At 40.3% G+C, this 22,491-nt stretch overlaps 1 protein-coding gene and 1 long non-coding RNA gene across 4 annotated transcripts; both read right to left on the reverse strand.

The window, feature by feature from the left end:
- Positions 1–7,842: 7,842 nt before the first annotated feature.
- On the reverse strand, positions 7,843–10,874 carry LOC308386699 (uncharacterized protein). Of its 3 annotated transcripts, none has more exons than XM_080866424.1 (5): positions 10,757–10,874; positions 9,899–10,116; positions 9,212–9,640; positions 8,968–9,021; positions 7,843–8,893 (listed from the first exon to the last, which is right to left on the reverse strand). In XM_080866424.1, the coding sequence occupies exons 2-5, from the start codon at positions 10,023–10,025 to the stop codon at positions 8,451–8,453; spliced, it is 1,053 nt and encodes a 350-aa protein (XP_080722550.1). In that variant the 5' UTR covers positions 10,026–10,116; positions 10,757–10,874; the 3' UTR covers positions 7,843–8,450. The 3 variants fall into 3 exon arrangements, with proteins under 3 accessions (XP_080722550.1, XP_080722549.1, XP_080722551.1); XM_080866423.1 differs by having other exon boundaries at positions 10,705–10,861; XM_080866425.1 differs by having other exon boundaries at positions 9,899–10,834.
- A 6,058-nt stretch (positions 10,875–16,932) lies between these two features.
- Positions 16,933–22,170, reverse strand: LOC308387610. Its single transcript, XR_013969974.1, has 7 exons — positions 18,990–22,170; positions 18,363–18,458; positions 18,173–18,266; positions 17,971–18,082; positions 17,725–17,878; positions 17,480–17,607; positions 16,933–17,366 (listed from the first exon to the last, which is right to left on the reverse strand). It is a non-coding gene; the product is annotated as an uncharacterized lncRNA (long non-coding RNA).
- Between the last annotated feature and the right edge of the window lie 321 nt (positions 22,171–22,491).

The following is a 22,491-nucleotide window of genomic DNA, read 5'->3' on the forward strand; positions in this document are numbered from 1 at the left end:
GGAGTCGTTGAGACTCTCTGTTGCCTTTGTCTGAACCTCATCCGAACAGCTGTATGATAATCAGCGGCACATGATCCGCCTTGGGGGGTTCCAAACCCGGCTATTGTCTCCTCAAAGCGTCTTCTTCCACTGCGCGGGCGCGCACAAACCACTAACCCCTTATTGATTTAAGAAAAAACTCCGGTCTGTTGCCGAGTCCCGCACCTGTCGCAGGAGAGTAAACACACCTAAACTGTTAGCTTTAGACCTTGAACTGATCCTACCATTGCCACCGACCTTTGTTGTTATCCATTTTAGTAGCCAGTTAATGTTTTAGTTCAAGTAAGTGTTAATGCTATCGAAGCTGTAGAGAAGCACAAAATAAAAATGTGGCAGCTTGACTGTTTATTAATATAAATACTTGTTTGAAGGTGAGTTAACCAATTCTTCATCCCAGTGCTTCAGTTCCAAAATCCCTGTCACTACAGTGGATTGATGAGTCACTGTAGCACAAATTAACAATATTAATACTGAATAAATAATATAATATATAAAATCTGACACATGATTCCACCATGGTAACCCCAAGGCATTTCAGCTACGTTCATTATTTTTTTCATTTTACAGACATGTCAGTTGGTATATGTGTGCTGTGACGGGGGCTGGACGACGGGAGGATACCTATTGATATTAAAATGAGAAAGGGGAACGCGTGCCTGAAGTGGCCCCCTGAATATCCTGGCACGCTTCTCTGCAGATAACGAGCACAATACGGAAAGGAAACATTCTAAAAGCGCAACAAAAGTCCTCCTTTAAAATATCGACAGCTTTGGAAAAAAGGACGATTTAGCAATAGTTTGATTGGGCAGGTGTAACCGTATGCCTGTAGGCCAAATAAATCCTGCTTGGACAGGAGAGGAGTTGTTGTGTCTTCTTTAACTTTCTTGTCTGTTTGAATTGTTATCTGTTGCATCCATCCATCAACTTAAACCATCTGAGTTTTATGGGGGAAAAAATCTCGTTTCAGTTAACTGAGGAGTACCCATGAGGAGGAGGTTTGTAGGTTTATCGTTTTTGTAATCTGTGTTGTTTTTAAAGTTGGCACTATGTGCTCTCCCGACTTGGCCCTGATTGCCAGCTATCACCTCATTACAAACTTTTCAACTGTTTGTTTTGTTTTGTTTCTAACACAAAAAATAAACACATTTATGGTGAGAATAACAATGTATTTATGATACATTGAGAAAAACATCATGTACCGCACAGTGGAAACTTCTGCTGTGGACCTGGCTGCACATAGAAATGTCCTTTCAGCCCCATCACTTTGAGATCAGACTCAGTGTAATGCAGTCACCTGTATGTTATATATATTTTACTGATCACTGAAAAGTACAAATCCATATAAATCCTTGGTTCTGCACATGTTTGCTACCTAAATTGTAGAATCATCAGGACCAAACACTCATGTTTGTGGACTGTGGGTAGAGACCAGATTTGACCTGCGGGTGTTGATTTTGACTCGTGCTGTTAACAATTTTGTAATTGTTCTTTTTGTATAAACTTTTATTTTAGGTCGAATTCATTTGCCCAAAAAGGAGAGACAATAAAGTTTGAAATCAGTTTAACTTCTTGATACTTTCAAAAAATCCCCATTGATATAGCAATTATTTTGTTTTTTATTTTTTTACCATGATGATCACAATGTGAGAATACAAAACGGCAGAGAAAATGATCAAATATCTGTGCTTCAACTGGTTAACTGAAAAAAAAATAGCCATCCATCTGCTGATGTGTGTTAGAAGTTAGAGCCCATAAATAATGCAAAACATCAGAGCTGCAGTTGTTTGTTTTTGTGCACGTATCAGATGCTCTGTGTGGTTTTATGTCATGAAGCAAAGGATGTGTGGAACACCTGTTCCTGTACATCAGATCATATGTCCATCCTACAGCCCTCGTGTCACACAGACATGACAATTACCTTATCTGTTGTTCCTCTGGGTGAGACAGCAATGTTCTTTAATGTGTGCACTCTGAGCGTATACAGTATCTGCATCCTCCTGCAGATGCTGCAGGAGGATGCCTGTGTCTTTGTGTGGGGAGCAGATGGACAGTGCACCCTCACTGCTGTTGTCATCTGTATTACTTGCGAGGGTGTGACATGAACGTGCCACAGGGCATGGGAACCAAAGAAGAGTTATGTAAGCCCCCACCCCGGCCGCCGCGGACCTCCCATTAGTTTGAGTGGTCGGCATCTGCTTCGTCTATGGCCCCGCAGCAGCTTGGAGATCCTTCTCCCTGAGGACTCTTGAAGGGAGGGTAGCTGCTGCAAATCTGACTCGCGCAGGCTCTCAGGGGAGAAGTCAGCCGGTTGTGGCCACTTCTGGAGTCCCGTCCTGTTGTCTGACTGCACAACAATGGGAGGTACGGGATGGATGTGTACTGGGTTGTGATGTTCTGTTTGTGTGCGCCCATATGCAGGCAGCCTCTAATTTTATGCATGCCATGTGACTTATTGGTTTATCTCATTAAGATGCTGGATGCACTGCTGGGTACCAGAAAAGCCTTGCCACCTCCCCACTGAATAAATTTATGAGTCAAAGAGGTGTGAGATAGCTGGAAGTGTATTATGAGGCAAGTCACTGGCTAAAACTAACAAATATACAGTATCTTCTCATCTTTACAGCCTCCAGCCACATGTCATGAAATGACCTTCTTAAAGTTTTTTAGGAAATTTACTTCTCATCTGCTCAGGACATCTGTATCTGCTTACTTCCTCCAGGCTGTGCTTGTAATCCTTCTAGGCCCCAAACTTCTCCTTTCAAAGCTGCCACAACATTCAATTATTTCCTTTGTGCTGATCTACATTTCTTAATATCATTCCAGGCAAGTCATATTAAACAAAGATTTTTATTTATTTATTTATTTATTTATTTTTACAAAAATACTTCATAATCATTTAGATGTTTAAAATAAAAATGGAAAGGGCTGGCATAGTTACATTAATTCATACAGTTTGGTAATGAAAAACACTTGTTTGAATGGGTATTTGCAGTGCACGCTCAGTTTAATTATTTGGTTCACAGTAGTTTAGTTCTGCTTCTGCAGCAATCACGGTGACCATCCTGAGTGAGGAGGACCCTGAGCAGGTGGCTCTATGCAGGTCAGACTTTGGGAAGTGCAGCTCATGTCTCCTTGAAACTAAAAGAGGTCATTCATCAGCTCATGCAGCTTTAAAGCATAACCCTGCTTCAAAATTGCAAAACAAATGAAAACAGGATATTCTGTCCTAGTGTGTGGTGAGTTGATCAATCCACTTCTGCACCCAGAAAAAAAAATCTCTCCTGTTTTCTCCATGAGTATACTATTTGTAAAGGGTTTTTGATTTTGGTTCATTTTCAGTTTTTTGGTTTTCCTGAGTAGCACAGTGACTTGAGTTGAATGCCCTCCTGTGAAAGTTGGTTACTCATCCAGTTCATATGGTCTGCTGTGGGCCTTCATGTAATTGCAAATAATAATAAAATATTTCTACAAACAGCTGGAAGAGAAATGGAAGACTCAGTGAGTGCTTTTTAAAAATATATGTATGTGCAAAACTGAGAAAGATTCACTGAGAAAATATTTAAACAAAACAAAGTATATTTAAATTATTACATTATAAAAAATACAGCAAAATAAAAAAAACAGATTATATAGATAATCCATCACAAGGTCAGCTGTAAATATTGTCTGTAAAAAGAAAAATACCTTATGTGGAGAATTTATCAAATATAGAACTAAAGAAGCACAAAATAGATGTAAAAGTACAAGAATAAGAATAAGTTACCGTCTGTTACGAAGTTTTCTAAATAGAAATATTGCAGTAAATTGTTGGTTAGGGTTTAATATGCTGATGATAAGTACTTGTGGCAATATCAGGAACAAAGCATGTTTATGCACGTTTTCATGTGTTAGAGCCCGGACTTCAGTTCAGGCTCTGAGGTGAGGAGGAAAGGAGGGAGGAAACAGAGCAGCAGCGGAGGAAGGAATAGACATAATCAGAAAGAGATTATGAAAATAGTTTAACATTTGGTTAAACGTTGTACATTCATTCCACCCATTTATTTCTAAGAGATGCTAATGTGAAAATGCAGTCCGAGTGTGCTCCGGTTCATCTTGCCTGTTTCATGAAAGTGCACGTGGCAGGAGCCGACCTCTGCACTCTATCATCAGGGTTTTCTTTGCTAACGTGCTAAAGCAGTTATTAAGAATTTCTTCACACTGCACTCTAGCTCCTCTACATCAAACATGTTGCCCAATATGGTCAGCAAGAGAAAACTTTTCTGCTTAATGATGCTATTTCTGTTCAAAAACGAGCAACTGTTAATCTCAGAGCAGGGAAATTGGAGCCAGCAGCAGCTTGTCCAGCACCCTGATCTCTAACCAGTCTCCCATCAAGGACCTGAAGTTTATCCACAATGAGCATGCACAAACCTGAAGCAAAGCTGCTGCTTTCTCAGTCTGACAAGCTCAAGCCTTTTCAAATAGGACACAGACACGTCCATGAAATTGAGAATTGAGTGGAATTAAAGGCAAGCCTGTTTCCTCTGATAATGCCTAATTTCCAAAGGATGAAAGTAATATAAAGAATAGATGGGAAGAATTATGACAGAATGGTTTCACTTTGGTCTAATTGATATCAGCTTGTCCTCACAAAATGACCACTGGTTGAGGCTACGGTCATACTACCTTGATTACACCCAATCACATCTAATCTCAGAAGCCAAGCAGGGTCAGGCCTGGTTAGTACTTGGATGGGGGTACCAGGTGCTATAGGAGTTGGGTGTGGCTCAAGAGGTACAGCAGTTACCTCAGCTAAAGGTGAGTAATGAACGTTTTTCATTGGGAGTGACTACAATGGACAGGATAGACATATCAGAGCAACAGGCTGGGATGAGAGGTTTGGAGGCTAAGTTATAGTAGAAGCAAGTTTAGGTGGTTTCTACATGTACAGAGAAGTTAAAGTTGATATATTGGACAAAGGATGTTGAATATGGAGCTGCCAAGCAGGAAGACCACAGAGTGGGTTCATAGATGTAATAAAGGAGGGTATGCAGATGGTTGGTGTGACAGAGGAGAATGCTAGGGACCTGGGTGCAACTGCAATGGTAAAACCAAATCCTTCACCCATAATATGGAATAATTTGATACTGAAGTAATATCACACAAGAGTAGACTCTCTTCTCTTATATTCTATAATTTCTCTCTGATCATTTATTTTATTCTCGTTCTTTTTATTAATAACATCTTATTCATATTCATCTTTCTAACACTTTCACAATTCCACAGACAACAACAGCAATAATACTGCAGCAGCTAGTATTTACTGACACTTGTTCCCTCCTCTGCAGGTTGTGTGTCCATGGTAGTGTTCATAATGCTGGTAAATTAAGTCCTGGGGACATGCAGGCTAAACAGGTTAATATGAGGATGACTGTCTTCAAAGTTCTTCTAGAAAGAAATCTGCCCACTCTGTGAGAAAAATTAAGAGTTTGATCAAAAAAAGGGAAGCAGATAAAAAACTGCCCGAGTTCCTTTTAATGGGTGCAACCTGTTATTGTCTTTGTATAACTTCACAGATCCAGTTTATGACTATAAACCTTTTATATGGTTTTAAAGAAATTTTTAAAAATTGCTTTAATATATGGAAGGAAGAAATCTGTGTCTCCGATCAAGTCCCAAATCCTTCCCGAAACAACGGCCGCGATGAAGTAAATAAAAGTGAAGTCTTTGGCTTAGCAGCAGATGCATAATTATGCTTTTGTTAGAGCACAAAAGAAATCATGATAATTATCTAAACCCGTCCAAGCTGAGCAGCAGCTCTGGCTTCCTCCAGTCCTACCTTTCCATACTTAGCCCTGCAGCAGCTTCAGTGGCAGATGGGAGATGAAAGGGGGAGCTGGATGAACGAGGGAATGAAAACAGGTGTTGGTGAAAACTGAAGAAAAGGAAAGGCCAAGGGGTCAACTGGGGCATTAGAAAGGGGGAGGAAACTTACATATAGACTTGCAGACGGACAGATCGATGGATAGATTTTTTTCTTTTTACCCTTTTCAATGTGCCTCTTGAAATCTGTTGTCTTGCCAAATGGTGAGCGGCTCTGCAGAAATGTGAACATTTACACTATAGCTAGAAAGAGTGTGTTTCACTAACTATTTTAACTAAAGACTGTTACAGTGTTTCAGCAGCTATACTGTTCAAAGGAAGTAGTTCTCATATTCTAAAATATAAAGTCTAGTATATTATTTGATCCAACCTTGTTTGTTTTAATCTACCTTTTTTATTATATGGGTCACAGCATTTTTTACCTTTGACATTCATTCTTCTGACCATAATGCACCATGTCATGTGGAATAGTACAGAGAAATCCAGCCTATGAAGGTATTTAACAACTGAATGGAATCGTGTGTAGATTTAGTGTACCCTCCAATAAGTCATACTTTATTCTCAAAGAAGAAGAGGGGGGGTTGGAATCTGGCAGAATACAGTTTTATAGGCACTCAAAGTGAATAAGGTCTTTTCAGAAAGGCTTAAGTCTCAGTTTTAAGGGCTCCGTAAGGAACTGAAGGTGAAAGACCCGCTCACAATGTGAATACAGCTGCCTATTCAGGACCCCAGCCCCCATCCAGACACAATAATGCTGCCCCCTACCACTCAGCGATGGAGGAAATGGCATCAGATTGTTGAACTCCTGCTGGATCCCGCCCTCCTCCCCTCCCTGCTGCGGCACGCCGGCCCAGCCCTGGCAGCTGTTTAACCAACTGAGGCAGAAGGGCTGCAGGAGAACAATGCAGTTCGACTTAACCATTCCTCTTTCTCTCTCTATGTGTGTGTCAGTATCTGTCACTGCATTTAATTAGGAGAAGCTCTCTATAAATGAGGCTACCACCACCCCAACATCTGACAATGCTAGGCTGCATATTTATGCCAAAAGACAGAAACTTCATTACGCTCATTAAATCTGTCAGCGGAGAGACGGAAATTCATGTTTTAGTCTACAGTAAACAACAGAGCGTGGATTTATTGGGATACATTCAGTTTATTTCTGTCAATCCCAAAAGAGAGTTTGGAGCACAGCCACAACAATGCAGTACATGTGCACTGACTTATAAACTGTTTGTGTTCTATCTTGTCTTCTGTAAAGGTTTCAAGAGGTGTCGTGTACATAAAGTTAACATTCTTCTTATTGTTGTTGGAATGATCCACAAACTAACAAGCTATTCTGATAGCTTCACACAGTTGTTTCCATATAAGATGCATTTGCACATTGATGTAGAGAATGCTTATACAAAAAAAGCAAATTGTCATCATCTCAGCACAGACCATCCTGGACAATCAGTGCAGCAGAGCCCCCTGCTGCTACATCTGTACTCCTGCAACACTTGCTGGGTGTTTCTGTTGACACCGCTGGTCTGTACTGTCAGGATTTAGTGAGAGCTATTTAAAGATAACACAATCTTGGGTGATAAAATATTACACATAAATGATAAATCTTTAAATGTATTTCTAAGATATTTAAGCTACTATGTGCAACAGCACTACTGTAATCTCCTGAGGGAAGCACATTCAGTAGAAATGACCCATATTCGCTAGATGTGCCTCTCTGACTTAACCTTCTTTCTCAAAGTCAAACACAACATGACGTTTCCCATTTGACACACTGCAAGAGATCAACCAAGCATCTCAGATGTGCTAGTCATCAGAATAGGACTTTCAGGGTGTAATTTAAAGATGGTAGCTTCACCGGAAGCACTTAGTTCCTGCACAAAAGGACACTTGGAAATTGTAGAATGTTTGCATGTTATAGATCACAGCTCAGAGGTTGGCTTATGTTCTGTTTAAATACACCAGTTTATTATATTTTTAAAAGAACTTAGTGAAATTTTCATATTCAAGTGTTCATGTTTGCAATGTAAAAAACCAAAATCAATCACAAATAATATACTTACTTGTATTTTAAAAGTATCTAACACACACCACAGTTAGCGCTCAGACATAAAGACCATATAATGGTCAAGTGCAGACATCCACTCACCATTACAGTACACGTGATAATCTCCAGACATAAAGTAAGGGAAACGTACAACATAAGGACACAAACGCATTCTGAGAACTTTTCAGAGGCTTTAAACAAGTTGTTTTATCAATAGAAAATGTGGTGGAGTCTCACTGTCAGTAGCAAAACGAAAAACTCTCCAGGTTCTTTCTTTATGGCTAATATTGGTTGTTTTTGCAATCCACTTTCATATAACCACACAAACAGTAATTCCAACGATACAATGAGTCTACCAATAGTTTTAAAATATAACCACAGAAAATCTGCTGATTTAAAAACCACAGGTGAAGTCCAAAAGAACCGAGAAGTTCCTGCACCTGAAGGTCATGTGTGACGTCAGTGAGATAACAGACCCTCACACCTCCATGTGTCACTGCTGTTATAATGCCGGCCGTCCATTCAGTTTGTCATGCATGAGTGCGATGGCTCCACCTGTGAAGTCTCTGAGCACCTGCACCGTCTCCCGCTGGAGCTGCAGCGACTCGCGCACAAACTCCTGCTGAGTCTCTGCCAGCTGCTGCACTGACTCCGACAGAAGCTCCAGGGAGCGCGACACAGTCTCCAGCAGGATGTTGGTGGCGTGCTGCTCCTGAAGGCTCAGCGATGCACTGTGCAGCATGCTGTCTCTCGTGCTCTGCGAGGACTGACCGGGCGACGGAAACGCAGCCGCAGATGCCGGCAGTCCAGTAGACGTGTGAGGTTGCGCTTGTTTCTGGGTGCTGCTGTTAGCTTGGTGATCATCTTTTGGCTTTGCTGTCTGAGTTGAAGGAAGCATATCGTCTCTTTGTTCATCGTCCGAGTCTCCAAATGCATTTTCAGTATCTGAGAAAAATAAGACACATCAGCATTTTCTAAGTACTAACATAAACCAGAAAAGCAATTTCTTGACAGCTCACCTTCTGCTGGAGGCACCTCATATTGCACATCAAAAGATGGCTGTGATGAGTCCCCTGCAACATTAACAGTTCAAATCAAATCAAATCAAATCACTTTTATTGTCACTTTTACAGTTCATATAAAACTAATTGCAGGAATGTGAAAAACGACACTGCATGCAATAATTTATAGGACATGTGTGTGTGTTCACAATGCACTCATGTTTAGACTGAAATGAGGTCAATATGTGACCCCCTTTGCTACCTGACTGTCCTATCTTGTAGGAAGAAGGTGGAGGCATAGGTGTCATGTCCAACCCGCCATTAGGAGAGCTCTGCATTGCAATCATATCATCCTCGTCCAATTCTTCTTCCTCCTCTGGCACATCGTCGTCTTCCCCCAGCAGGCCGAAGTCACCGGAGCTCTGCTCCTCATCGTCCATCTCCAGTATCTGGAGGACTATTTTCTCTGTCTGGTTAAGATCCCGGGAAAGGCGTGAGTTGAGGCCTCTGTTGGGCACTGTCCCCGACCTCATAGCAGCCACTTTCCGTTTTGTGTCACACTTTAGGTCAGACCACTTCTTGATGACTTCTATGACCTCACGTTGGCACTCTCCAATCTCATTGACCCGTGCAGTAATCTCTGCCCATGTGCGCTTTTTCATGTCTGTTGGCACACCACGATTGAATTTGCCTTTGGGAATGAAAAAAAGAAATCCTGTCACTGTCAGTGACTGCATAAGATTAAAGTTATTATAATACAGAAATTCGCACTCAGTTCTTGCATACTTTGCACATTTAAATGTTTCAATTACCTCTGCTGGTAACGTTTTCATGACCAGCCACATCACACTCATTTATTCATTCTCCAGACACAATCTTTTCAGAAAGAGCTGAATTAAAAAAAATAAAAATCCTAAATGCTGTAAGCAACTGATAAGCTAATACATACCCACAACAACCATACGGTGCTTCCTAACTTCATCCAGCAATATGTGGACTTCACTGAAAGAGAAACGAGCCTTTCTTTTCTTGAAGCGTGTCACACTGTCTTGATTGTAGTATATGGGTGAAGACATTCTTCACACACTGTGTCGGTAGGTATCAAGCTGCTCTGAGGTCTCTGCTGTGCTTCAGCTCCTCCAGGTGTCTGATAGGAGGCTCAACAGTCTGATTAACAACAAAGTGTGGACGGTAAATCGTGTCTTGTCTCTCTGATGTGAGTTTAATGTTAGATTAACGGTTATACAAAAACAACTGGCATGATGAAACGTCAGATTAGTAGTATTCATAATCTGTTATTCTCCTGCATGTTTAAAAGAGCCACGGACACCTCTGGAGCTCGAGTTAGTCGATAAGTTAAACTCATAATAAACTAATATAATTAAAATTTAAGTTGTAACATACACAGCTTTCAAGGTTAAGCAGGAAAATAGCTCAGGCTCAGCTTTACACTATCAGCTCTGGAGGAGTGAATGAACAATGGAGGATGCTGTGCTCACTTCACACATGCGATAGCATAGTTAGCTTGATACATTTAGAAGCCACTCGTAGCTACTTGCTAAGGATACCTTTACATATCGCTCGTTATTCTATTGAGTGATGGCTCTGTCATCTCCCATTACAGTACGCTGAACACTTAGCTAGCCTAAAGTAAAATTACAAAATACCCACTATGCTAGCTATATGCACCAAGGCAACGTTAGCTAACGCTACGCTTGTTTGGCTAACAAACACGTTGTTAAAACGCAACCTCACCTCAAGAGGTACATGCCGATAGCAGAAATAGCTAATGAGATTATGAACATACCCCCGAGTTAAATAAATTGGGATTTAGTCCGGAAACGTGAAGATAAACTTCCTTATCGCCAAGATAGCAATTGTCAAGTTACCCGCTGTGACGCCATCACTTCACAATTTGTGTCCGGTTAATATTAACTACATAGCTAAGTAAAGCTTGTTGACGAAAACAGGGGCATTAGAGTGGGAATTCAACCTTACCTATGAGTGTTTGGTTCACATCTAACATATAGCGACGACAATCATTTATCTGGCCATTTAACTGCTGAGTTTTATAATCTATTTTAGAGCTGTGCGACTTTTATTTTGAAGGCTCTAGCCGGATTTCGGTATCGTTTGCCATGGATGGATAGCGGAACTATGGATGTGTGTCCCAGAGCAACGTGATCTCAGCAGAGGTAGCAAAAGTACATACAGTCTGTACTTAAGTAGAAGTACAGATACTTGTGTTAGAAAATACTCCAGTAAACGCTGAAGTACTGATTCCACTTCTTTACTCAAGTGAAAGTAAAAAAGCACAATCTCTGAAATGTACTCAAAGTCCGAAAATAAAAAGTAGCTCCTTGAAAGACAATTATACCATCTATTTTTATGGACAGGTAACTCTGCTCTATTAATGTCATACAAATACAATATTGTAGCAGTCAAACACAGTGTTTTACTGTGAATTTACCATTTTAATGCAAACTAACCTTTTTATCCTTCACAAACTACAGAGTATTTTCATGTAACCCATAAAACACATCATCTGGTTGTAATGTTTTCAGTCAATCACCCAAGTGACTTCCTGAGTCTCAGATCAATGCAGGTTTCCCCATCCTTATAAAAAGTACATATTCACTGAAACTAGCACCATGGGCAAACAATGAGATCAGTTTCTTGATCATTAATATGCAAATTGACATGACCCTTGATCAATGGGCAGTTGGGAAATGGCTGCAATCACAACATTGTAAGATGGTGAAAGATGTACCCTTAGGCCCCCTCCTCGATTCAGAGATGGTCTTTCCTTTTTCACCTAAGTGGCCTCCTTGACTCCCCACTCAAACCAGCGTTCCTCCCTGTCCAGGATGTGTACATCCTTCTCCTTTATGTCAAGTCATGACATTTTGCATATTAATGACCAAGAAACTGACCTCACAGCCCATTGTTCAGCAGTGTGTTTGCTGATTTTGTTGAGCTGATAGAAATGTTATGTCGAGTAGAAACGCTACTCCCTTCATGCTTACTCCTCATCTGTAGTGCTAGCTAGAAGCTGACTACAACATATGCCTACTAAAGTAGGCCTACGAGTATAAACACTGTAAATGATACCACTGAGCCTAAAGCACTAAGCCTGTTTTGAAAATGGAAGTAGTTGAAAGTACAGATATTTGTGTTAAAATGAAGGGAGTAAAAGTAAAAAGTTATCAGAAAAATACTCAAGTAAAGTACAGATACCTTGAAATTGTACAGCAAGAAAGAATTCGCACTTTGTTACTTCCCACCTGTTTCTCAATCATATATTTCTGACTCCTTAAAGTAGGCGGCATTAGTACTTAAGCATCCCATCATGCAAAGTGTTTATTCCGAGCTTTGCAGAATCATTAATTTATTTTAATTTTAATAAGGTTTGCACAAAACTTCAAGGAAACATTTGACAAGTCTCAGTTTCACCAGTTTGTTTTTGCCATGACAACCTTGTGGATCTAGAGCAGGGGTGGGCAATTCCAGGCCTCGAGGGCTGGTGTCCTGCAGGTTTTAGATCTCACCTTGGGTCAACACACCTGAATCACATGATTAGTTCGTTACCAGGCCTCTGGAGAACTGCGGGACATGTTGGCTGTGTCCCAATTCAGGGTCTGCACGCTTGAAGTACGCGCACTACGGGTACTACGTACGGTGCGTACTATAAGTACGAGAAGTGCGGAAGTGAGAGGCTTGTGAAATGGGACGGTATACGCTTCGTCGCGCTGTTCAGGTTGCCTAGCAACCATGATACTAACCGCGAGACACGTTACATACAGCTTTGTTTGACAGAAATGAAGGAGAAAAATGTTTTGTTGGTCATTCATTTTTGACATCACTTTGATTAGTTGAGTATCTGAGGCTGAGACCACGGGACTGTAAAACATGATTGTTGGGCTTCATTTCTGTGCTGAACAGTCATTTAAGATTAGTTAGTAAATAACAATTAGTTGTTCATGAGACTAAAGTCATCTCACTGTGGTAATGTAAATATAATATGGCCAATTTTATAGTATTGTCAGATTATTATGATATATATATATTAGGGGTGCAACGATACACAAAATTCACGGTTCGGTTCGGTTCGATACTTTGGTGTCACGGTTCGATATTTTTTCGATACAAAATAAAATGTTCATGCCTTTTTAATTTGTCATTTATTAAAATTATAAATATATATTTTAACTCAAAAGTACAGTTTTTAAATTTAACCCTAACCCTTGTGCGTGTTTTTTATTTTGACAGCGAATGCGCACCTGCGGACCACTTATGTGCAGCCCTGGTTATTTAGCTCATCATATCGCAGCCACAGAAATTCTTTTGTCCATGAAACCATAAAGCTGCACTTTCTTTTTGCCTTATAGTCTGATTTGTCATAACTTTTCCGTTTTGTGGTAAGCTTTTCTTTGGCTGTCACTTCTTCACCCTGACCTGTCTTATTTGGCTCAGCAGAACTGAAATGCTTTTACACGCTCACTCACTCAGCGATTCTCTGCGCGATCAACCTCTCACATGTGTAAGCTGCGGGAGATTTCACTTGTCATGTTTGCATAGTAAGCTAACGATTAATAAGACGATGTCAGAGGAATTGGTGCACAAATTATCATCACTCACCAATCAGTACTGTCACTCTCTATACACAGTTCGCACGATTGCAAAGTGAAAGCAAAAAAACAAGCGCAAATTCAAACGCGACTTCAATATGTCACATATTGACAGTGGCTCACCGATGCCAATGACATAATTACCCAGCTACATTTCTGAAAGAATGCAAAAGCATTGACATATATTTTTCCTACAATAGCCCGACGGGCAGGGAAGAGAAAGATTTTGGTAGCCCGACTGAAAAAAATCGCTAGCTCCAGGACGTCGGGCTAGCGATATTGCAAGCCCTGTATCTGATTGAGGAATCACTCATCTTTGGAAAAGAGAGTTTATTACAGAGAAATGGCTCTTTCCAAAATAAAAGCTATACTATCCGCTTCTTCTGGGCTATATTCTCAGCAGCATAAGGAGAATCATGTGCTAACAGCTGTCTAAATGACTCGGCTAAAGTTAGTAGCATGCTTGCTTTTTTTTTGTCTGCTTCCACTTGTCTTTGCACTAGGATGATGTCGGCGTAAATGTGCAGTCATATTCGTTGTGTTCCCGCTAGTGCTTTCAGGTTAATCTCGTTGAAATGACCTTAACGCCACAACACGGCAAATCTCCGTTAACGAGCTACCGCCGATCGCTCCGTGCATGGGGCTAGACGGCCAACACGTTAACGAGCTAACACACTAGTTCACACCAATGTAATTGAGCATTGCGTGGCACATCCAACATACTGTTTTACTTTAGTCCATGACTCGCTTACCTTCAGGGTCATACGTCACATGAAAACCAAAATAATTCCAAACGCCAGATCTGAATGAGGTTCAATTTGCCTGTTGCAGGGAGAGCTTAACTTCTGTCTCGCTAGCTTGCCCTGCGCTCTTCCTTCTGACGATGCTGTCTGTGTTGAGCGCTCAGTGGATCTGCGCTCGACAGTGCAGCCTAGGCGGAGTAGTCGAACACAGATCCACTGAGCGCTCCACACAGACAGCATCGTCAGAAGGAAAATTGATAAAATAAATTACAAATGTTGTATTGTTCGATACATATGCGTACCGAACCGAAAGCACTGTATCGAACGGTTCAATATCGATACGAATATCGTTGCACCCCTAATATACAGTGGGGCAAAAAAGTATTTAGTCAGCCAACGATTGTGCAAGTTCCCCCACCTAAAATGATGACAGAGGTCAGTAATTTGCACCAGAGGTACACTTCAACTGTGAGAGACAGAATGTGAAAAAAAAATCCATGAATCCACATGGTAGGATTTGTAAAGAATTTATTCGTAAATTAGGGTGGAAAATAAGTATTTGGTCAATAACAAAAATACAACTCAATACTTTGTAACATAACCTTTGTTGGCAATAACAGAGGTCAAACGTTTACTATAGGTCTTTACCAGGTTTGCACACACAGTAGCTGGTATTTTGGCCCATTCCTCCATGCAGATCTTCTCGAGAGCAGTGATGTTTTGGGGCTGTCGCCGAGCAACACGGACTTTCAACTCCCGCCACAGATTTTCTATGGGGTTGAGGTCTGGAGACTGGCTAGGCCACTCCAGGACTTTCAAATGCTTCTTACAGAGCCACTCCTTTGTTGCCCGGGCGGTGTGTTTTGGATCATTGTCATGTTGGAAGACCCAGCCTTGTTTCATCTTCAAAGTTCTCACTGATGGAAGGAGGTTTTGGCTCAAAATCTCACGATACATGGCCCCATTCATTCTGTCCTTAACACGGATCAGTGGTCCTGTCCCCTTGGCAGAAAAACAGCCCCATAGCATGATGTTTCCACCCCCATGCTTCACAGTAAGTATGGTGTTCTTGGGATGCAACTCAGTATTCTTCGTCCTCCAAACACGACGAGTTGAGTTTATACCAAAAAGTTCTACTTTGGTTTCATCTGACCACATGACATTCTCCCAATCCTCTGCTGTATCATCCATGTGCTCTCTGGCAAACTTCAGACGGGCCTGGACATGCACTGGCTTCAGCAGCGGAACACGTCTGGCACTGCGGGATTTGATTCCCTGCCGTTGTAGTGTGTTACTGATGGTGACCTTTGTTACTTTGGTCCCAGCTCTCTGCAGGTCATTCACCAGGTCCCCCCGTGTGGTTCTGGGATCTTTGCTCACCGTTCTCATGATCATTTTGACCCCACGGGATGAGATCTTGCGTGGAGCCCCAGATCGAGGGAGATTATCAGTGGTCTTGTATGTCTTCCATTTTCTGATGATTGCTCCCACAGTTGATTTTTTCACACCAAGCTGCTTGCCTATTGTAGATTCACTCTTCCCAGTCTGGTGCAGGTCTACAATACTTTTCCTGGTGTCCTTCGAAAGCTCTTTGGTCTTGGCCATGGCGGAGTTTGGAGTCTGACTGTTTGAGGCTGTGGACAGGTGTCTTTTATACAGATGATGAGTTCAAACAGGTGCCATTCATACAGGTAACGAGTGGGGGACAGAAAAGCGTCTTACAGAAGACGTTACAGGTCTGTGAGAGCCAGAGATTTTCCATGTTTGAGGTGACCAAATACTTATTTTCCACCCTGATTTACCAATAAATTCTTTACAAATCCTACCATGTGAATTCATGGATTTTTTTTTTCACATTCTGTCTCTCACAGTTGAAGTGTACCTCTGGTGCAAATTACTGACCTCTGTCATCATTTTAAGTGGGGGAACTTGCACAATCGGTGGCTGACTAAATACTTTTTTGCCCCACTGTATATATATATATATAAAATCACTCACTTTCAGCTTGTTGTGTTTGTGGATATATGACTGACTTTAATTATTAAGCTTATTCATAAATAAGTGACGTCATGTTCAGTACTTTTGACAGTTCACTTTTCGGCCGCTCCATCTTATTAGGGAAATTCCACATACATAAATGTAAATTCCAAAACTCAACCCCATCATTTAATTTGTTTTTGATTGAAATAGAATATTACTTAAACTCTATTAAATTAACTTCCAATAAAAAAGGTTTATCATTGATTGAAATTCATTCAGAAATGTTTAACGAATGAGCTGTCACAACTTTCAAGTACACAGTAAAAAACCAAGTGTCAATTTTACACTTACAGAGTTGATTTTAACTCTGCTTCAGATAACATTTGGTCCCACTCAAAATTAGTTAAATTTACTCTATGGCCAGTGTTAACTTTTCAGTGTTAATTGTACTCAATTTAGTGTCAAAATTAACAACAAAATGTGTAAAAATATTTAACACTGAGGGTTATTCACACTGTTCAGAGTAATTTGATTACACTTTATAGAGCTATTTTTACTCCAAATTTAGTTTAATAATAACACTCTGATGTGTAATAATATATCATTTTTATTTCTCTGTAGTGTGATTCTTTTCATATTCATCTTATGATGCTATATTACTAAATAACTGATCTATCCTACATTATGGAAATAACAAATATACAGGTTAAAGTAACAGCATTTATTATGTTTCTCAATTCAGTGTCATTTAATTAACGTAACAAACCTTTACAATTCACAGTTCTATGATGCTCACTAGAGAAAGCAATATGACATTTCCCCAATGTCGTAGTTGCAGAAAAGTAACAAAGTTGGTCAGGGATGAACTGTATGATGTACCAAAGACATAATGGGCCCTAAAGAGTTCATCAAGGGCTCCTACAGAACCTGTCGCATTACATGGAAGTGCATGCTTCTCAATCACAATGAAGCTGTGAATGCTGCTTCTTGTGGATCCCTGAGTAAGATGGTAGGGCTGACTGCTTCGGGTGATGTTGTCTAGATGCTGCTGTACACTGGTTCCAGCCTACAACAACACATTAAACAACAGTATTAAGTGACTATCCTCTGACAGTAGATTAGCTCAACTCACTGTCCATGAAAATAGAGGTGATGGAAAGTATATTTTAAACAACATACCTTTGGGAATTTGATGAGGTTATTGACAGCTTGAGATGCAGACATCTTTCCTGGTCTCTTTCGCCCTTGTGCAGATGGTAGTAGCAGATGTAGCAGCAGCAAGATAGTAGACAAGTCACTGTCCCAGCCTACAGACGAATAAACAAAGAATTATTCCAAAAATACATTGAATTGACAGAATTACCTATATAACCAACAATGGCAAATAAAAACAGTCACAATCATACCATTCTCAACTTCAGTACCTGACTCAGCATTGCACATTAACTCCAAGAGCTCTGAGGTGGGGACAAGTCCATGACTTTCCTTTACAACCTTTGCTTTGAGATTGGTGAGCCACCTCTCCAAGAATTTGCTCCCAGTGACCTCACAAAACAGGAGTCAGAAATCTTGTTCTATCTGTAATGCAAAAATACAGAACATAGAGAGGTGTATGATTGAATCCTGCCTACAAATTACATCAGTATCATTTAAATGATAAGTGAACTTACTTTTGGGAGATTTGCAAACTGAGACGCTTCTTTCCTCCACAGCTTTTCTTTGAATGGTCTTCAACCGCCATGCAATGTATCCTGAACTGTTCTCTGGATCGTAGTAATGTTTCTATGTAATTAAATAAACGAAGAAGGACTATGTTATCAACATTTCTGAGGGCAATTATGTATGTAATGTTGAAAAGTTCCCTTTACTTACATATCCATGTTGTGAATATGGGTCTTCCAGATATGGAGACAGAGCAACAATGCCCTGCGCATACATCACTCTTACACTTTTAGGGGGAGATGTCCTAATGTATAAATTCAATAATTGGCATTAAACATCACAATTAAAAATAATACAATGTTTAAAATGTTTCTTTATATCTTACATTTTTGATTCTTACCCATGTCATTCTGTCATCTCAGCCTCAAGTATGTTTCTCATCCGTCTTCTGGTTGCATCTCTCAGAGATTTGGTTTTTGCATACTCTTAAACCTTTCTATAAAATAGGAACATTACTTAATATTACTTAACATGTCATTAACATTGCTATCAGTTAATTTACACAAAATACATATTTCTTACTAAATAATGAGCAAAACTCTAAAGTAGTGTATGCCTTTGGCATTTGCTTAAAATAATATAAACCAGTAAAGTTAACTTTATGGTAATGTTACCCACTTTTTCTGAAAGTATGTTCGCTTATGTAAGCTAATTAGCGATTATTAGCTTACTGATAAACGGTAATTTAGTTGTTCAAACTGTGCGATTTGACATGTGACAATGATATTATTTAGACAGCAGAAATACATAGTTAAAATGTTTTAGGTTCATATTAACGCAGTGAGAAGATAACGAACATCTTAACTTTTAGCAACTGCTAGCATGTAGCTACTGGAATGCCATTAAACCTATGGGTAAATGCTGCTAACATGTCCTCACTCGACATCAGTGAAACTATAAAGAGCTACTTAGTTTAAAAATACCTTTTAAACAATGTTACCAATATGGGAATGTTAACTTCACTTACCTGACTGTGGCAGCTCTTCGGAGAAAATTCCATGCGCATTAGAGCTCTGAGGCCACACACGCCTGCGGACTGGTAATAATCAACACTGTGTGGAGTGAAGTCTTCACTGCGTGACTAACAAACTTTACACTGACTTTTAACTCTGATGTTAGAGCTGGTTTACTCCTCATAGAGTTGTAAATACTCTATCTAGGTTAAAATAGGTTTACTCTGAAATATTGACACTCCATTTTTTACTGTGTACAAAGTTGTTATGAAGTCTGTCACATTCCCCCCCCCCCCCCCTTTTTTTCTTTTTTTATCCTTTATTTATTTATCCTTCCTATTTCATTGTACTGTATATTGTTACTCTTATTTGCCTTGTATGTACTGGAATGACTGACTGTTCGCTTTATAATTTCAATAAAGTTTGGAGAAAAGAAAAAAGAAACCTCTTCGGCAGCTCCTTTCTGCGGCAAACTTATCCACACCCACCGCCGCGCTATGAATTGTGGGATATATGGGACCACGAAGCATGCACCGGACCACGCTTGGTATTTTGGGAAATCGACGGCGCATTTGGAGTATGTATTTGAAGCACACTTCGAATTGGGACAGCCGTCGTCGCGTGGCGGTGACGTAACCGCACTTAAAATGCGTACTTCAAGCGTGCAGACCCTGAATTGGGACACAGCCGTTGAGGAGCTAATTTAGCCATTTAAATCAGCTGTGTTGGTTCAAGGACACATCTAAAACCTGCAGGGACACCGGCCCTCGAGGCCTGGAGTTGCCCACCCCTGATCTAGAGAAAGCATATGATAGGATGCCAAGAAAGGAAATGTGGTACTACGTAGGTCAGCAGTGGCAGGGTAGTAGTAACGGACATGTGTGAAGTCAGTGAAACAGTATTGAGTGCATTATGAGCTGGGATCAAGATGGGGGTGGGATTTCATCAGGGATCTGCTCTGAGCCCCATCTTGTATACAATGGTGATTGACCTCTGACGAGGTCAGGTAGGAATCTCCATGGACTCTGATGCTTCCAGATAATATTGTTATGAGCATAGTAAGCAGGTGGAAGAGAATCTGAAGAGGCAGAGGTATGCCCTGGAAAGAAGAAGAGTGAAAGTCAGTAGAAGCAAGACAGAATACTTGTGGGAACGAGAGAAAACAGCTGGAAATGTGAACATGCAAGGAGTAGAGGTAGTGAAGGTAGATGAGTTTAAATACCTGAAGTCAACTATCCAAAGCAACAGACAGTGCACAGGTGAGGTGAAAATTAGACTACAGGCAGGATGGAGTTGATGGAGATGAGTGTGACAGGAGCTCAGGTGCAAGAGTGAAAAGGAAGGTTTATAAGATGTTGCTGAGAAGGTGGAGAAGGAGGCTGAGCAGTAGGTGGCAGAGATGAATATGTAAAGGTTTTCACTGGGAGTGACTAGGATGAACAAGATTAGACATGAGTACTTTACATCAGAGGTACAGCTCGAGTTGAGTACTTTGGAGACAAAGTTAGAGAGGCAATGCTGAGATGGTTTAAACACGTGCAGAGGGAGAGTGGAGATAGTGAACAAAAGGTGGTGAATATAGAGCTGCCAGGAGGGAGGAAAAAGTAAGATCTCAGAGGTTTATAGATGAATGAACGCAGTAAAGTACAGCATGCAGAGGGTCGGTGTGACAGAAGAGGATGTTGGAGACAGAGTGAGATGGAGTCAGACTGTATGCTATGGCAACATCTAAAAGGAGCTACATAAAGAAGATTTTTGCCATGCTAACATTTCATCCTTGTGGTCTGTATCCAAACCAAACATCAGACTGTGGAAGAAAGGTGACGTAAGTGACTGTCAATGTTGGTGCCAAACAGGCTGGTCTGAGTATTTTAGAAACTTCTTAACTACAGAGATTTTTCCACACAGCCATTGTCAGACGTTGTCAGATCTAATGAGTCTCAATTACGAGAGGGTCAGAATTTGGCATAAATGACTGCATAGATCCATCCTGCCTCGTGTTCCTTAAATGACCACGATGTGCTCATCTTCTGATCACTGTCAGCAGGATACTGGTCCATGCTTTAACATGACATTGAGTTCACTGTTTTCTAACTGCCTCTGCAGACACCGGATCTCAAACCAATTTGGGATGTGGTGGGATGTGTGATGCTGTCAAGTCAAATCTCTCAGAAATATTCTCAGCACCATTAAGAATAAAGGCAAAAGGTGGCCCAAGCCAGTAATAGAGACTGAATATGAGTAAATAGCATAACTATACGCTTTAGAATTCCTTCAACTGCTTCTGTCCTCTGTCACATTATCGAGAAGTGCTAATGAAGTCATCCATGTTCATGGATTACTCTGTATCAACTCTCGTGCAGATATATTTTATCTTCATGTGTTCAAAAAAATACAGTTCCAGAACAGGTTTGTCTTTTTTTTTTTTTTTTTTTTTTTTACTTCATTCTAATTCATCTTCTTTTTTCTTTTAAATGCAGATGGATGGTGTGCAGCTTGTTAGTCTTTTGTCTTTATGGCAGCCTTGAAGAAAGTGAATGATGTTAAGGGGCCGATTTACTAAACGATCCTGCAATTACCCACCACACTTGTCTTTGAAGATATCAGCGTTTTGTTTTATATTGCCAAAAACCATTGTTGGTCTTCCCAGAACATCCTAAACCACTGATGTGACCACTCCAAATACTCATGCTCTCTCTGATTAAACAGTTTTGATTTTGCAGCTTAAGGAATGGCCTCTCTCATCTGCATAAAGAGCTCCTTTGACCACATATTGTGGATTCACACAAAACAGCTTTCAAATTCCCCTTGTATGTTTTATTCAGTGACATGTTAATTACTTAAATGTAAAAAAAAAGATCAATTTAGGATGGGTCTGACAAATCTGTTTGTGTGTGTGTATTAGTAGGAGTGTCAAACGTAAGGCACAGGGGCCGGAAATAGCCCGGCAAAGACTTCAATCCAGCCAAATAGAAGGCTTTGGAAAATAACTAGCACATCAATTTTTGGACTTTCAACTGTATCTGTAGAAGTCGTGCAAGTTTTTGGGCTGATAAAGACCTCCCACATAGCCATTCAAAAATACCAAAGTATTATTAGATAATCAATGAAATGACAGAAAAGTTCCTGTTTTTTCACCATCTACTAGAAATTGATATTTTCATTAATCAATAAAAACTACAGAAAGGTTTGGGCAATAACTTACCAGAATGTTTTCTGCAATTTTACGCATTCATCATATAGGAAACTGAGACATTAAGATCAAAGTGAGTGAGTCTGACAGCTCTGCCTTAGAGTAAATGCATTTTAAACACTTTTCCAAACAAGAAGCGTCTTTGTTTAAAAGTGATAAGATGCACATGAAAACCAGAAGATGTGCCACGCACAGTATACAGAAGGATGTTTTTACAGAACTTTGTTTCAACTTTCAGAGTCTATGATCATATTGAAGCCGTTTACAAAACATCCATCACTGATCATCTTCTGCTTTAAACTGACCAAGGCGTCACTCTTTAA

The sequence above is a fragment of the Rhamphochromis sp. 'chilingali' genome (assembly GCF_963969265.1).
Source record: "Rhamphochromis sp. 'chilingali' genome assembly, chromosome: 19".
Lineage (NCBI taxonomy): Eukaryota > Metazoa > Chordata > Actinopteri > Cichliformes > Cichlidae > Rhamphochromis > Rhamphochromis sp. 'chilingali'.

Bases quoted from the DNA above. Each gene is read 5' to 3' on its own strand.
- LOC308386699 (XM_080866424.1), bottom strand. From the start codon at position 10,025: ATGTCTTCACCCATATACTACAATCAAGACAGTGTGACACGCTTCAAG. The intron at 9,022-9,211 runs GTAGCAAAGGGG...TTAATGTTGCAG, and splicing joins CTACAAGATAGGACAGTCAG to GGGACTCATCACAGCCATCT. The intron at 8,894-8,967 runs GTGAGCTGTCAA...TATTTTTCTCAG, and splicing joins TGAGGTGCCTCCAGCAGAAG to ATACTGAAAATGCATTTGGA.